Below are 16,644 nucleotides of genomic sequence, written 5' to 3' on the forward strand. Positions count from 1 at the left end.
TAATATGTGAAGGTGTTCTAAGTTAGGGTAGTGTGTCTCGAACCCCACATTAAGATAGTAGCTTGGCTGCTATGGTACCGTTCTATCTTCTAGGCAGTTTTTAGTCATTTTAGAGTGGGGCCTTATCTCACTGCTGTTTTCCATTGGAAACTGATGAGAAACATAGGAAAGCAGATGGAGCACAGACTGTAGGAATGAAAAGCACAGAAGAAAGAGCTGTGTGAAAGAAATATTTAATCATAACATGAAAAACTCATGGTGGCAACTTTTCCATTATGTTAAATTTCACTCATTTCTATGCATTCTGGGTATGTGTTTAAAAACAAAGGTTGTAATTTTCCATCTTTATGCCCATCTACCATGGGTTTTTGATTTTGTCTTTTGCAGGATTATGACTTGAGCCAGCTCCAGCAGCCTGATACCGTGGAACCTGATGCCATCAAGCCTGTAGGAATCCGACGATTGGATGAGAGACCCATCCACGCTGAGCCCCAGTACCCCGTCCGATCTGCAGCCCCACACCCTGGAGACATTGGGGACTTCATTAATGAGGTGCAGAGATAAGCTCACTTTCTTTATAAGGGTGTTTATTTTATGCTAACGGTTAGCTATATGTAAACTAGATTGCTCGGAATACAGCTATGTGTATTTGTTACAGCTATGTGTTTGTTAAAGCACACTTGATTTTCTTGATCTTCTCTTCGTGTTAAAGCAAATGTGGCTTCAATAACCGAAAGATATAATTGGTTTGATGGGCCAGAAAAGCATATCTGTCAATTAAAATTCTGTATTTGTAAATGACATTCATATACATATCAGTATTAGTTACACTATCTTCAAAAGGCTTTTCCCCTAGATTACAAGTAATAAATAGACTAACACTATTATACTGTATTCTAATTTCATTTATTAGCACTGATGAATGTAATAATAGTTCATTTTCATTTTCCTCACACTGTACCCTTTGGATCCCACAAATGTTGAGAATTCAGTGCCTACCCAATGACTAGAGTGAGTTCCATCAAATGAGATTAGTAGGAAGAGGAGCTAAATTAAATATTATGTAAGTGATTTAAATACTTGTCTAGTTGAGGAGTTTTAAGAGCTTCTATAAGAGGCAGCTAATTCTCTGTTGCATATAACAGATATGATTCCCACTGTCAAAATTATTATGGGCATTCTTTTATTTCATTACTGACCACGAGTTCTGCTACATTTAATACTTAAGTTTTGAAGTAAAATGATTTGTGCTGCTTCTTTTGATCGTGTCCATAGTTTTACTGCAATTCTCCTTCTGAATGTTTAGTGTTAAGTATAAGAGAGCAACACCTATTGATGTCAATTGCGAGTCTGTGGTGGGACTCCTATTCTCTGGCCATGTCTTGCCACTGAGTATCTCTAAGATCAGAATAGGTCTCAGGGCATTATAGGGTGGAATACTTTGGTCATATATCGCCTTCTGTCATGTGCTAATAACACTCTTATTTCCCAGTCTTCCTTGTAGTCCTATATTATATATACATAATCAGACTACTTTAGGTTTTTAGATGCAGTTATCGTTTGTAAAAAAAAAAAAAAAAAGTTTTGAAACAAGCTTGGAGTATTTCTCTCCCTTTACAACTCTTCATTACTGTCTATTTTTTAAATGCACACTGCTTTCTGAACATATGCGTTCACTTCTGTTAAACAGGTAATAGGTTAATTTGTTTTGTCACGGTTTGAAAACAGATGGAAGGTGAACCAACAGAGTCCCAGTAACTTCTTTATGTATAAAAATATGCCCCGACTTTTCCACTTATTTGTATAGAGACTTGGTTAGGGGATTTGCAAGGAATTTTATATCTATGACTAGATAGATCTTTTTTGAATAGTTAAGAATGCCTGATGATTTTACTTCTTTTTTTTTTTTAAGATTTTATTTATTTATTTGACAGGCAGAGATCACAAGTAGGCAGAGAGGCAGGCAGAGAGAGAGGAAGGGAAGCAGGCTCCCTGCTGAGCAGAGAGCCCGATGCGGGGCTCGATCCGAGGACCCTGAGATCATGACCCGAGCCAAAGGCAGAGGCTTTAACCCACTGAGCCACCCAGGCACCGCTGATGATTTTCTAATTTAGCATTTGTTGTCACGAGAAATCATTGCGTTAGCCCTGTGGTTGTGGGGTTTGAGATACAGTGAATCTTTTGAATGGAGGTGCAGGAACTGGGCTTTCTTAGAGCAAGCATTTTACCTTCAGTGTCATTCAACAAATACTTAACGGAGTGTTCCTGCCTGTCCCCGAAGTGTCAGTATTCTGTGGGATTCCATTCCATCCATAGCACTGTTCTTTTCTCAGTGACAAGAGGTCAAGCACTAGGTGTCATGTGTAAGACTATTGTTCTAATCTGACTCCTGCCCTCTTCCCCCATGACATTTCCTTCCAGGGCTGCAGCCCGTTGAACTATTTGCAGTTTCTCAGATCATCCCAATTTTGACTATAATGTAATTTCTGCAAAGCCCTTACCTTCTTAACCATCAATGAAACACCTCCTTAGCCTTCAGATTCACCTCAAACACCCCATTCTCTGTGAGGCCCTCTTTGATCTCTCTGGGAAGAGTTAACAAGACACTTCCTGCATGATAACCCCGGCCACGGAGGTGTAACTGTCGACATTTCTCTCTCCTGCGTGAGCTTGTGCCTGCTTTCCAGGGTGGGGGCTTTATCTTGTTCATCTTTTGAGTAACCTCAGCACCTAGTGTGGTGCCTTGCTCTTAGGTTTTGTTGTGTTAAGGGATCCGCGTGCTGTGGCAGGTGTATAGGGCGTAAAGTGATGAGTACCGCCTGATTTGCAGTTGATTGGGATTTTTGTCTGGGCCTTTACTCTACTAGAGCTGACTAAACTTCAGAAAATAGGATATTGATTGTTTTAAGTTGTGTTGTAGTGCGTGTTTTCTGGTTGTGTCTACGTATGTATTCATTTGCCTTTTTTACAGGAACTGGATTTTCTTCCGTAGGTAGAGAAGATTAGTTAATAAGATTCAGTTAAATTCAGTTACGCAGCCCCTCAAATGGCACAGTAGAAAGAGTTCCAGTCACAATTTCCATTTGTAATTTCCTTTTCCTAGAACAGTGTTCAACCTAAAACGTACACAGCCTAAAAAGTAACTCGAGACCATAATGAACATGTTTCAGTACTTCTATGGAAAACTTGGTGCCAAACAACTGACTTGCAAATTAACTTCTAGAATGCAGTCAGTTCATAATTTGAGGATTGTCTGCCTTGGCTAAAAATGGCTCATTTTGAAATGATCTTGAGCTTGGTTTAGGGTCATTCATTGAGCAAATAACTATTGAACATCTCCTGTGTTTACATATTTGTACTAGTAATATGTAGAAAGAAAATAAATTAGACCTGGATTCTCTTTGTGCTTACTCCCTACTTTGCTGCAAGCACGGTCTTTGTACCAGGCAAACATTCTGGTATCCGACGCCTTCCTTTGCCAGACACCATTGGGTGTAATCCTTCCTTAGCTCTACAGTTTCATCTCAGCACCCTCCCCGCCCCAAACCTGCATCTTACAGGCCAAGGACAGGGACTCTACTTCTGCCTCCCAGGCTCAGCTCGTAATTCCATATCCGTACCTGTTCCCACGCTGTCCCCTCTGCGTAGAGTGCCCTTCCCTCTTTTTCTAGATGTTAGTTCCTTCATTAAGTATTTATCAACTCAGAGAAGGTCAGGCACACAGAGTTTGGGGTAGGCCATCCGGTGACATCCTATCATACCCAGGACTCACCTTCCTTCCTGACTCCTATCTCAGGGTCCGCTTCTGCCTCCAGGGGAAGAGGTGCACGTGTCCCTCAGGGCAGTGTGGGACACATTGGTTTGGTGAGTACATGAATGCACTGGATCACATTTGGAAATGTTTCTCCAAATAACTACAGAATCCATGACTCTGAATGGGATTGTAAGATGGAGAAATGTGGACAAGTTGGAAGACCAAACATTCACACTAGAAATGCCGTACATTTAGACGTAGGAAGAAAGTCTACAGAGGTGAAGGTGTCACAGAAGAAACTATAATGAGAGTTTAGGGATGAGGTGGTCAGGTCTGTGGGAAAATTCAGGGGGTTGAAACCATCAAAAGGCCTAAGTCAGGTAACATCAGATATACCATGTAGATAGTTCCACTTAACACACCCATGAAGACTTATTCATTATCTTTCTATAACTGGACAGATAAAAATAAATTCATGGCAAGTTTTAAAAGTTGAGGACACCTAGAAAGAATTCAAGCATATTTTATAACTACATGTAAAATGCAAACAAATTTCTTTATCCCCAGGTGTTATTTGATTTAGCACAGTACCAAATATTCCAAAGTAAGAATAGTATGGTGGGATTATAAATGGAGTGTTTTTCTAATGTGTGGAGTAAGTAAGCTCATGAGAACATTTTCTGGTTTGTTTATTTAAATAATCAATGAATATTGCCTTGACTATCAAAAATATACTATGTTTCTAGTATGGTAGGTAGAGTAAAACAAATCACACATTTTTTAATTTCAACTGCCAAGTTTCATTCTATTTTGAGGTTTTTAAATATGACCTTCAGAGGGTGAAAAGTTGAAACAAATTCATTTAATCTCAGCCTGACAGTAGATATTAGCATATCTCCAATAACTTTACTAATCCTATATATTTCTTTATCTCAAAAATACAAAAACCAAGGACATATTTCTGTTAAAAGACCAACTTTTGATTGATAGTTAAAAACTTAACAGAAAGTGCTTCTTAAATAACTTCCAGGAAACTACTAAAGCATAGAACTTTTGCCTTTTTTCCAGTATTAAATTTATTTGTCCTCTTTAACATGTCTCTGTCCACTTCTTACAGCAGCCGGGCATTTGTTTGAGTTCAAAGCCATCTGCCTCACCTAACAGCTCTGTTACCCTGTACAAAGTCAAGGGCCTTGTATTTAGCTGCTTTGATTTCCAGCTTTCATATATATATATATATATATATATATATAATGAGGATAATAATAAATCCTCTTTTAAGATTTCTGTAAGGACCGAATAAGATACTCCACACAAAGTGTTTGGTATAGTGCCCATCACATAGTAAAATCTCTTAATTATTATCAGTGTTTTGTTAGTTATAGGACAAGTTACTGTTCTCCGGTTATAAATTAAACAAAATCTCCCTCCAAAAAATTTGCTTTAGATAAAGTGAAATTCTCAGAAAGGGACATAGTAATGTTGGCATTAAGTCACAGAATTCCACTGTAATGTAAACCTAGTATACTTTTATGTCCACATGCATTTGAAATCGAAATCCTCACTTCTTCTGAAAGGAGTGTCTATGGAGATAAGCAAGGTGATGAGGAGAGAGCCTAAGCCCAGGACAGCAGTCCCAAACGACCTTCTAGGATGCCTGCTGGATGTCAGGCACTGGGGTGGACAGTAAGATATGAAATGAATATCTGCATGCTTGGCAGAAAATGGTGTCACAATCTAGTGTAACCAAAACAAGGCAATGCAAGTCAAGGGGACCTTGGGAATGACCCCCTGTCATGACTGGGGGAAGTAATCCATGCAGTGAAAGTGACATCTTAAGGGGCTTTAAATGATGATGGGTGGATGGATGGATGGATGGATGGATGGATGGATGGATATAAACCAAGTGAGAAATTATGAGTGAGGAAGTTTCAAACAAAGAAAATCACGTTTCAGCTTGCAGAAAATGAATATACAAATACCATAGGGTGCACAAAAACACGACATTTTTAGATTTGGGATTTTGATAAATAATTTAGTTGTGGCTGCCAAAGTTGAGAATGGCTGAGATGGAAAACCTGCATGAACACTCCAGGTTCACTGAATGATCTGCTAAAGATTTTTAACTTGAGCCTACAGTTTACCCAGACCTCCAGCATTTGAGTAACGCTTTCTAGTTTTGGTTTATTTTTTCCCCATATCCACACACCTCTTCTAGTATTCACTTAAACTTTTAATCAATTTTTAGTTTCATTTTTTAAATAGAGGTGATTATTGTAAAGTGCTCATGCACCAGTAAAAATCTTGTGGCCCACCCCCAGTGGAACCCCTTCCTTATGCAGGAAACACTGCAGTAGGGGATGGAGAGCAATCAGAGTTTTACTTGGGGAAGCGACTTCAAATAACATCTGAGAGAGAAACCACTAGTAGATTGTATGAAGCAGGACAAGTACTGGTGGCCGGGAGACCAGTTAGAAAGGCTTTTGCTGTGGTCCAGGCAGGATATAAAGAGGGCCCGAACTAAGGCAGGTGGCATTGAACTAACAGAAGGCAGGATGTAAGAGAATCAATAGGATCTCTTTCCTCTTATATCCCTCATGTGTTCCCTCACTGAAAAATGTGGGTTTTTATAGCTCCCATAAAAGCATATCTCCATCCATAAAGCATAGGATCAAAAGTCTATAAATACAAGCTCAGCAAGAATTCAGCCGGAGACACGGGCTCTTTCATTCTACAGAGACACCTCAAACTATAGAAAATAGTTCAGATTTATCCGGAGTTCAAGATCTGCCCCTCCAGGAAAGGTGAAATGGGCACCTACTCTGCCAGATTTAGTCAAACCAGGTGGAGAAGAGAAACCCATGCAGTTATTTGGCAGAGCTGACAATAGTTCATTACCCTTCATGTGACATGGTGTCCACACCTAAGAATAAAGGAATCGCATAAAGGAGGACCAGATGGGTACGTGGCCCACCGGATTTCTCCCGCACATTCACTCTGCCTGTGTACCTGTCATTTTCAGTCTCTCCGAACCTAACTAGTATCTTTTTAGAATTACCAAAATAGGACCCAGAATTTATATAATACCTCATCCAGAAGAGTCATATTTCATTCTCAGATAAAAATGAGTGCTATTCCAAGTGGAGGAGGCTTAGAATACTTAACTTTCAGCCTAGAAAGATGGCTTGCCTAAGAGTTCTTGAAAAGTCCAGGGATTGATTGATTGATTGATTGATTGATTTTTGTCTTTTGTAATTACTTAAGACCTGAGACAGTGTGGAAGGAAGGAAAGAAGGGAGGTAGGAAGGTAATGGGAGGAAAGATGGAAGGAGGAAACAAAAAATGACCAGGTTGATCCAAAAAAACAAGGGCAGGAGCTAAAAGAAATTTAGAAGAAATGAATATATTTTAGAATCTCCGTAGTGAGTAGGGGACTAGATTTTCAGCAGTGTTTTGCTTATATTAAGGAGTTGAATTAGGGGGCTTACACATGCTATGAAGAGGTTCTGGTCCTTCCATACGCCAGTGAAGACCAGACAGTTTCCCGCATTCGTCCCTAAGTCTTGGTAAACACAGGCCATTGCTTCCTCTACACTGAATCCATACAACACTTGACGCCCTGCCATTGACTCTTTAGGACTTATAATTTTAGTCGTAACCTTTTCATATTTCCAGTTTGGTGCCGACACCATAAAGACTGGGCACGACTCTGCATGTATTTCTATTTAAATTTTGAATCATGGTAAAAGCAGATGACCTGAACATGGTGACCTTGATCCGCCGCGTCTCTGTTCTGCGCATTAGAAAGCAGTTTTACTGAAGGTCATGCTGGAAACTGAATGCAGGTCCACCCCACTTTTCAAACACCCGTCCGTCCACCTTCTGCTGCTTCACTTCTGCGGAGGACCTACATCCGTGCTTGGTTTCACCAAGGAAATCCAAAGAAGGATTTGCTTTTATGAAAAAAGGTGGAAAGTGAAAAATAATGCACAGCATTTGTTTTGCAGGGAGCTGTTAGAAAGGCAGTGTGCACCCCAGGCAGCGAAAGCGCCCCGCCGGGCTCCTTCCCCCGAACTACCCCCAGCCCCTCGCTGCCCGCTGCTTGGCTTTGAACTGTGGCTCTGAGCATCTCTGCTTCATCTCCATTTATCGTGGGCATCTGTTAGCAACATGTGTTCTAAGGCACCAGAAAAGCCTCAGAGGCATTCTTTTTGGGGACTGGGAATGCTCAAAAAATGTCCTATATAAACGAATGGTAATTGCTTCTTCGCGTTCTGCCATTTCAGCTTTCGAAGGTTTCATCTTCATGAATGCTCTTTCTGAAAGCCCGGAAAACCTGCATTTGTCTTCAGAAACCTATTCTCCTCATCAGGCTTTTCTTTGTTTTTTTTTTTTTTTTTTATCTCCCCTCAGATCTTTTGGGGTCTGGCTCTTAGAGCGACCCAAGTTAACCCATGCTGAACTAAAAGAATCACCTATTGCTTATGTTTGCAGTTGCTAGATTTTGTTGGGAAAAGGAAAAAGGGCGCATGCTTACCTTTGAATATAAACTCCGTGAGAACAGGGGTTGGATCTCGCTTCTTAATAGCTGTGTCCCCACCACTAAGCAGGATACGCGGTAATATACATATTCAATAATTATATCTTGAGTAGGATAAATAAACACAAACGAAGGGGCTTTGTTTGATTTTTACCAACTAAGGCTACAGTAACTGACAACTCCCAAGTATTGTGGCTTACAATAACAAAGGTTTACTTCTTGTCTGAACTCTGTGCTCACTGTGGGGTTGGCAATGGCTGGGTCCCCTTGTGTCTTCTGTTTTAGGATCCAGGCAGGAGGAAAACTCCTAGCTAGGGCAGTCTATTCTCCTGGGAGAGTGGGCAAGAGGGAACTGGTGGAAACCCATCAGATGGAGGTCTTACAGAGTCTCCTCTTCATTGGTGCTGACGTTGTTTTGGCCAAAGCCAGCTTGTAGCCAAGCCTGACAATGGGTTTGGGAAGTAAACTCTGGCTCCAGGGAGGCACTTGTGGTAGTGTGGGCACGGGACCCACCTACAAGGAAAGGATAGTGAATCACTGAGGACAGTAACAGGGTCTACCACAGAAAGGAATTAGGACTTCTGAGAAATTGTAGTTTGTGATTTTCAGCTTTAGCAAAATTGCCTGGTAGCTTATTCTATAAATATGATAAATGAAGTCCTTTCTAAAATTATTTATGTTTTATACATTGAAGTAGTTTGCTGAAGATGTGCTTTATGTTATTCTACACTGGCTTTTCTGAGTTATACATAGTCCAACCAGACATGAGGGAAAGTGGTGTTTAATTAAATGGTTAGGATGGTTGGTAAGAGAGACTTTGGAATGGGAAAACTGGTAGTGTGTACTTTTCTCTCATTTTTGATGGAACTCAAGCAACTGCCATTTTGTTTCTTAAAATAGAATGTCTTCACATTTTTCTTTTCTCAGGTTCCAAGGCAAAAAATTTTTCTCCAAACTTAAAAGTTTTTTTTTTTTTTAGACTAATCTTCATTGAGTCCCAACAGAGCAGATACTGTGATGAGCCCATGGTGCCTTTATTCTATTTAATAGTCTTCATAATGATCTTATTATTGTTACTAGAACTGCAGATGAGGAAACGAAGCCTGTAGAACTTAGCTGAAATCCCGCAGGGATACTGTGTAGAGCTGAGGTGTCACCCAGCATATAGTGAGTGAGAGGTCTGATCTCTTCACCACTAACCGCTATACATGCTAATCTTACCTTAATTCTCATGCTCTTTTATTCTCTTCTTCCTCTGTCATCTCGGAAGAATAACTAGGTGAACATATACAGATTAAAAAGTCCCACATATACATACTCATCAAATACATGTAGATTGGAAGGGTTGAATATAGGACAATAAGGGAGGCTACCATAACCCGTTAGCATTTAAAAAAGCAGAGCAAAAAGCAGATAATTGTATATCTTGGAGTACTAGAAGTGGGGGGAAATTAGAGAAAACACCAAAAGGGCCTAGTATTAAACCTTTAAGATTCTATAAAGTGTAATTATGAATTGGCTGTGGATACATGAATCATATATTAAAAAGCGTGTTTTTGCAAGAGTTAAATATATAGATAATAATTTTGTTCCTTCTTAGTTTTTTAACAGTCTTTATTTTAAATTTGCAAGTCCCGCCCCGCCCCTGTATTTATACTACATACAGATATTAGATAATGACTTCCATAGGGCCTATGGGAACTAGAAGTCAGTCACTCCGTTCTTAAAAAATAAGACCTGATCACAGTTTATCAATGAATGTAACATTTTATGTTTAATGAAGAACATAAATGATTTAACAAGTAACTTTCCTTGCATTGTAATCACATCTGGTCAGTTTTCCGTTTTCCTTCATTTTTCTTTGATTTTCCTTCCAAATTTAGGTCATATATACCACGTCCTCCTTGAACTCCTAGCTCCCAGTGGTAGTCTGGGGTTTTTTTTTCCTCTTTTATTTATTTATTTATTTGTTTGTTTGTTTATATACTTATTTATTTATTTATTTTTAGCATTCTTATTTTTGCCTAGACATTGTAGTTTTATTTCTTCTTTATCATTTATTTCACATGATACTACAGTAATACCCTTTATGCTAGATTACAAGCTTGTCGAGGGGCAAGGACCACATGGCCCCCATTTGTATATCTCTGCCTTTGCCTTGCATGTGTAGTTCTTGTTCGTCAGAAGCTGTTGACTCTGACTCTGGATTAGCGTCCATGTATGACATGATTTCACAGCCCTCTGCATAATCTCATGTAACTTATTCCAGCAGTAATTACTCATTCAAGTGCACTGTTATACAGACGCATTACTAGACTTTGAGATCCTTCCTTCTGAGCCTCAAGCAGTTGGCCATTCCTTTCTGCCACCTGTCAAGGACATTCTCCCACTGTTCATCTCGGCCTCACCGAGCTAGACTTCCTCGGTTCTTTTCTACAGAGGAAGGGCGTACGTTCGTTTTTGTCCAACTTTTAAACATAGTGATAACCCCAATTTCGGCAGGTTGAAAATTTATGCAGGTGGAGACTTACAAACAAGTGTCTCACCCCCCGGGACCCCTGGGATCTGCTTGTGGCTTGCAAATTCTAACCCTCTGTACATTCTTTCGTCTTTCCCAATTGTAGGGCCTTAAAGCTGCTGACAATGATCCCACAGCTCCGCCGTATGACTCCCTCCTAGTCTTTGACTATGAAGGCAGCGGCTCCACTGCTGGGTCCTTGAGCTCCCTTAATTCTTCCAGTAGTGGTGGCGAGCAGGACTATGACTACCTGAATGACTGGGGACCACGCTTCAAGAAACTCGCTGACATGTATGGCGGAGGTGACGACTGAACTTCAGGGTGAACTTGGTTTTTGGACAAGTACAAACAATTTCAACTGATATTCCCAAAAAGCATTCAGAAGCTAGGCTTTAACTTTGTAGTCTACTAGCACAGTGCTTGCTGGAGGCTTTGGCATAGGCTGCAAACCAATTTGGGCTCAGAGGGAATATCAGTGATCCAATACTGTTTGGAAAAACACTGAGCTCAGTTACACTTGAATTTTACAGTACAGAAGCACTGGGATTTTATGTGCCTTTTTGTACCTTTTTCAGATTGGAATTAGTTTTATGTTTAAGGCTTTAATGGTACTGATTTCTGAAACGATAAGTAAAAGACAAAATATTTTGTGGTGGGAGCAGTAAGTTAAACCATGATAGGCTTCAATACGCTTTTGTTACATTGCATTTGCTTTTATTAAAACACAGAATTAAACAAACAAAAAGCAAAAACTCATGGAGCGATTTTATTATCTTGGGGGATGAGACCATGAGATTGGAAAATGTACATTACTTCTAGTTTTAGACTTTAGTTTTCTTTTTTCACTAAAATCTTAAAACTTACGCAGCTGGTTGCAAATAAAGGGAGTTTTCATATCACCAATTTGTAGCAAAATTGAATTTTTTCATAAACTAGAATGTTAGATACATTTTGGTCTTAATCCATGTACACTTTTTTATTTACTGTATTTTTTCCACTTCACTGTAAAAATGGTATGTGTACATAATGTTTTATTGGCATAGTCTATGGAGAAGTGCAGAAACTTCAGAACATGTGTATGTATTATTTGGACTATGGATTCAGGTTTTTTGCATGTTTATATCTTTCGTTATGGATAAAGTATTTACAAAACAAAGTGACATTTGATTCAATTGTTGAGCTGTAGTTAGAATACTCAATTTTTAATTTTTTAATTTTTTTTTTATTTTTTATTTTCTCTTTTGTTTGGGGAGGGAGAAAAGTTCTTAGCACAAATGTTTTACATAATTTGTACCAAAAAAAAAAAAAAAAGAAGAAGGAAAGAAAAGAAAGGGGTGGCCTGACACTGGAGGCACTACTAAGTCTGTGTTTTTTTAAAAAAAAAAATGAATAAAAAAAAACAAGCTTTTAAACTGGAGAGACTTCTGACAGCAGCTTTGCCTCTGTATTGTGTACCAGAATATAAATGATACACCTCTGACCCCAGCGTTCTGAATAAAATGCTAATTTTGGATCTGGTGACTGGTTTGAACTTTTTCTTTTCTACTTGAGCTGCTATAAATGTTGCGAAAATCCCAGGTATTGGAGTTTTGTTGAGAACAACAGTTTCACCAAAGTATGCATTTGTTCTTGGGCCACTCAAAACTGAAACCCTTAGCGTGGCGACCATGGCCAGGGCGTGACAGAGAGACTCACCGTGGATCTTACCAGCACGGAAGAAAAACATCCGGAAGAGACTATGCTCTTGGTGGTATACAAAGGACGTTCGTAACTTCAGAGAACTTTGAATAATTCTTCGTATCACTTAGGCTTTCATTCCTTCCCACTCAAGCTCGTGGCTACAGTGACTCTAACGGGCCTTTCCCATTGGAGCACCCACGTTAGGAAAAGCTTGGTGAAAAGGTAGAGGACTGGCTCTGAAAGACCTAGTATCTCAGGTAATTCACTGAAGCCATTTTCTGTTCGTAGTGAAACCTACTCTGGTACTTGTTTTCATTGACTCTCTTTCTGGCTTCATTGAGGTATACTTGATAAATAAAAGTGCATATATTTAAGAACCACACCATGATGATTTGATATAGGGATACGTTATGAAATGATTTCCACAGTCAAGTTAATTAACATATCCATCACCTCACATAGTTACCTTTGTGTGTATATGTGTGTGTGCGTCAGATGGACTCTCTTAGCAAATTTTGAGTATACAGAACAGTGCTAGCCCTATCTAGAGAGTCACAGAGAACAAAAAAGGGAAATGATCCTACTACATGTTGTAAAATTATGAATGCATCCTACTATGATTCAGAAGTGAACTTTAAGAGACTTGAAGAACATTTCACTGTGTTTTCTATTTGCTTTGTGATGATTATCACACTGGATTATACTGTTCAGTTCAAAAAACATTTATACAATATACCTCTTCTAATTAGCTCTGTGACTTTTTGCTTAACATAAAGATTATTTTATATTAGGGAAATTCACTTTTCTATTGATTCACTCTGTAAGCAATACTTTCTTGTTACTTTTCTAATCATTAAATGCCAGAGGTTGCCTCTGGGAATTTCCATAATGAAACTTACCAAATTTGCTAATTGGCGTAGTCTTTTTAAAAATGGATTCTTAGTCTGTGCCGCTCTGCCACTATACACCCAAATGAATACTGAACTATTTTTCTTAATTCAAACACAGAACTTAAATTAGCCTCATTTAGGTAAACAAACACTCCCGATTTATTTATTTATTGTTGACATAGAGTCAGAGATCATATCTAATATATATATATATATATACATTTTAAGCATGATTAATAAGCATTCTATAAACTCACAATCAGTAAATATTGTAAACAATATTTAGAAGTAATACATGACTCTATTTGTGAAAACACTTTTCAAAACAAACAAAAAGGAAACCAATAAAAAGTGGAAGCTCCACCCCTACCCTGATAAAGGAATAACTTTCCTTAGCTCTTTGATGTGTAATTTCTAGTTTTTTCCAACAAGTATCTTTAAACACACATTTCCATTAAGATTCTATTTTGTTTGGTTTTCATGAAAGTGAGATTGTATATTACATGTTTTCTGTAACTTGCCTTTTTCACTAAACCATGTGCCTTGGAAATTTTTCCATATTTATGTGTGTGGGTGTGGGTGTGGGTATAATACATTTATAATATATATAATATATTATAGATATATATAATTGTGTGTATATATAATACATATATACATACACATATATACAAACCTATATATAATTGCTATATAGTATTCCTTAATATGGACATATGGTTAACTTAGCCATTTCCTTAGTAATTTGTCATTTTCCAGTTTTTTCGCTACTGAAAACAATGCTACAATTAACATTCTTTGACATATGACTTCCCATGGGGTATTTCTCTAAATGAGATGGTTGGAGATGGAAATGCTGGATTAAAAAATGTGGAGAGAAATGAATTAAATATGACCAAAATTATAAGTATTTTAATGTCATTTAGAATTGACTTTTAGCTAAAAGTAGATGAGGTTTTCTAAAAGCCAGCAACAACTTCTTCTGGCAAGGGGTTTTTATGCGGCTCAAAATAGTAACCACAAAATGTAAGACAACCTCACCAAGGCCTTATTCTTTTTCTTTGGAAGGTAGTCTTTGAGTCAGGCAACAGTACTGGTTTCAAGTACTCTGAAATAACTGTCACCATGTGATGTAATAAAACCTTGAAAACCGTATTTGTGAACGTGGTTTATGGACCCCATTCAGAAACATGTTTCACTAGCTTGTTTCTAGTGATTTGGATCTCTTCGGTAACATTACCAAAAAAAAAAAAAAAAAAAGTGTACACAATGCTGAAATCTCTGTGCAATAGGCTATTTTCTATGGTAAAATATGTGCATTTTACATTTTTTTTTTAAAGATTTTATTTATTTGTCAGAGAGAGAGGAGAGCGAGCGAGCACAGGCAGACAGAATGGCAGGCAGAGGCAGAAGCAGGCTCCCCGCCAAGCAAGGAGCCCGATGCGGGACTCGATCCCAGGACGCTGGGATCATGACCTGAGCCGAAGGCAGCTGCTTAACCAACTGAGCCACCCAGGCGTCCCTGCATTTTACATTTTAATGAAACATTCAAGTTGCCATAATAAAGACTAAACCAACTGACATTCCACCAACACTGTGCAACAATCTCTAGACCTTCACCCTCAGCTGTCTTGGACATTACAACATGATAATGTCCAATATGAGGAGCAAGAGATATCTCAGGCTAATTATGACTAATTAGCTAATTATTAATGATTACTAGTAAGACAGGATGGTGATTTATTTTCTTATGTGTATTAGCCATTTGTGCTTCTTTGAACTGTTTTTCTATTGAATTACTTGGCTTTTCCAATTAATTACTAAGAACTTGTTAAATGCATTCTTTTTTTCCTGGTCTTTTGCTAATCTTATAAATTTGTCTATGGTGTTTTTAAATCCTGAAATTTTTGTTTTATGTGGTTTACTCTCAGTATTTTCAACTGTAGATTTTTGAAAAGTTCTTCCCACTTTTAAATTAGAAAGTTATTATCTTGTATTTTCTGGGGTTTTTTAATTTTTTGGATTTATTCAGCTCTTTAATTCACTTGGAAATTCCTTTGTATAAGGTAGAAATATAACATTTAAAGAAAATTCTAGATACATGATCTGTTTTCTAAATGTCACTTGTTAAAAAAAATCCAACCTTAACCCAATAATGTGAAATAACACATTCATCATCCACACAATTCCCATTAAATGTATGTTCCTAGATGATTTATAGTGTTCCATTGATCTTTAATTCCTGCACAATATTAAACTGTTATTCCAGACCATCAGCTGGATTAGCCACTCCTTTCTTCTATTCAAAATGCTCTATATTCTTTCCCACATTGTCTTTTGTGCATAAATTTTAGAAACGTCAAGTTCCATAACAAATTTTACTGGAAACTTTATTAAGTTGTGAAAGTTAGTTGTCTTCATCTATTATCCCATCCAATAAGATGTGAATCTCTCACTTTTCAGATCTCATTTACACTTTCATAGAGTTTCAATAAACATTTTCTCACACTTTTATGATTTTAATTAATATAAGGAGTGGGATCTACATTTCACAGCATTGTCTTGAATAATTCTTTTACTGCTGTAGTGGAAATTTATCTACTTTTATGTATTTATCTTCTATTTGTCTTACTTTATTTCTCTATTAGTTCTAATTGCTTTTTGGTGATTCTCTTGGATTTTCCTGACAGATAATCATGCTGCAAATCATAACAGTTTGTTTTCTCTAAGATTAATACTTAATTCATTTTCTGTGTAGTTAATAGTAATGATCATAAGCATTTTGCTGTTTCTCACTGTTGGAGGAGGGTTTTATATATTTTGTCATTATATATAACACCTACTCTAGACATAAATATATTTCATGGTATAACTGGATTACTTTGAGATTTTATGAGTATACATACTGAATTTTATAAAAATTTTCTTCATCTATAGAGATTATATTAACCCATTAATAATAGTGGATTATGCCATTGATTTTCTAATACTGAGCCAAACTTTTTGGGAATAAACCCGGCTTGGTCATATGTTATTCTTTTTTTTAAATTTTTCTTTATTTTTTAAAATTTAACTCCAGTATAGTTAACGTACAGTATTATATTAGTTTCAGTTGTACAATATAGTGACTCAACAACACTTTACGTTATTCAGTGCTCATCATGGTAAGTGTACTAGTAATCCCCTTCACCTGTTTTACCCACTCCCCCACCTACCTCCCTTCTAGTAACCATCTGTTTGTTCTCTAGAGTTAAGAGTCTGT

At 37.7% G+C, this 16,644-nt stretch overlaps 1 protein-coding gene across 1 annotated transcript in view; it reads left to right on the forward strand.

Annotated features, from left to right (window-relative positions):
- The window catches only part of CDH2 (cadherin 2), a 213,997-nt gene extending 201,667 nt beyond the window's left edge, over positions 1–12,330 (forward strand). Inside the window, exons 15-16 of the mRNA XM_047697406.1 lie at positions 388–552; positions 10,919–12,330. Coding sequence (XP_047553362.1) covers positions 388–552; positions 10,919–11,125 — 372 coding nt within the window. The 3' untranslated portion in view covers positions 11,126–12,330. The remainder of the gene's footprint in view (positions 1–387; positions 553–10,918) is intronic.
- The last annotated feature ends 4,314 nt before the right edge of the window (positions 12,331–16,644 follow it).

Source organism: Lutra lutra, chromosome 12 (assembly GCF_902655055.1).
Source record: "Lutra lutra chromosome 12, mLutLut1.2, whole genome shotgun sequence".
NCBI classification, from domain to species: Eukaryota; Metazoa; Chordata; class Mammalia; order Carnivora; family Mustelidae; genus Lutra; species Lutra lutra.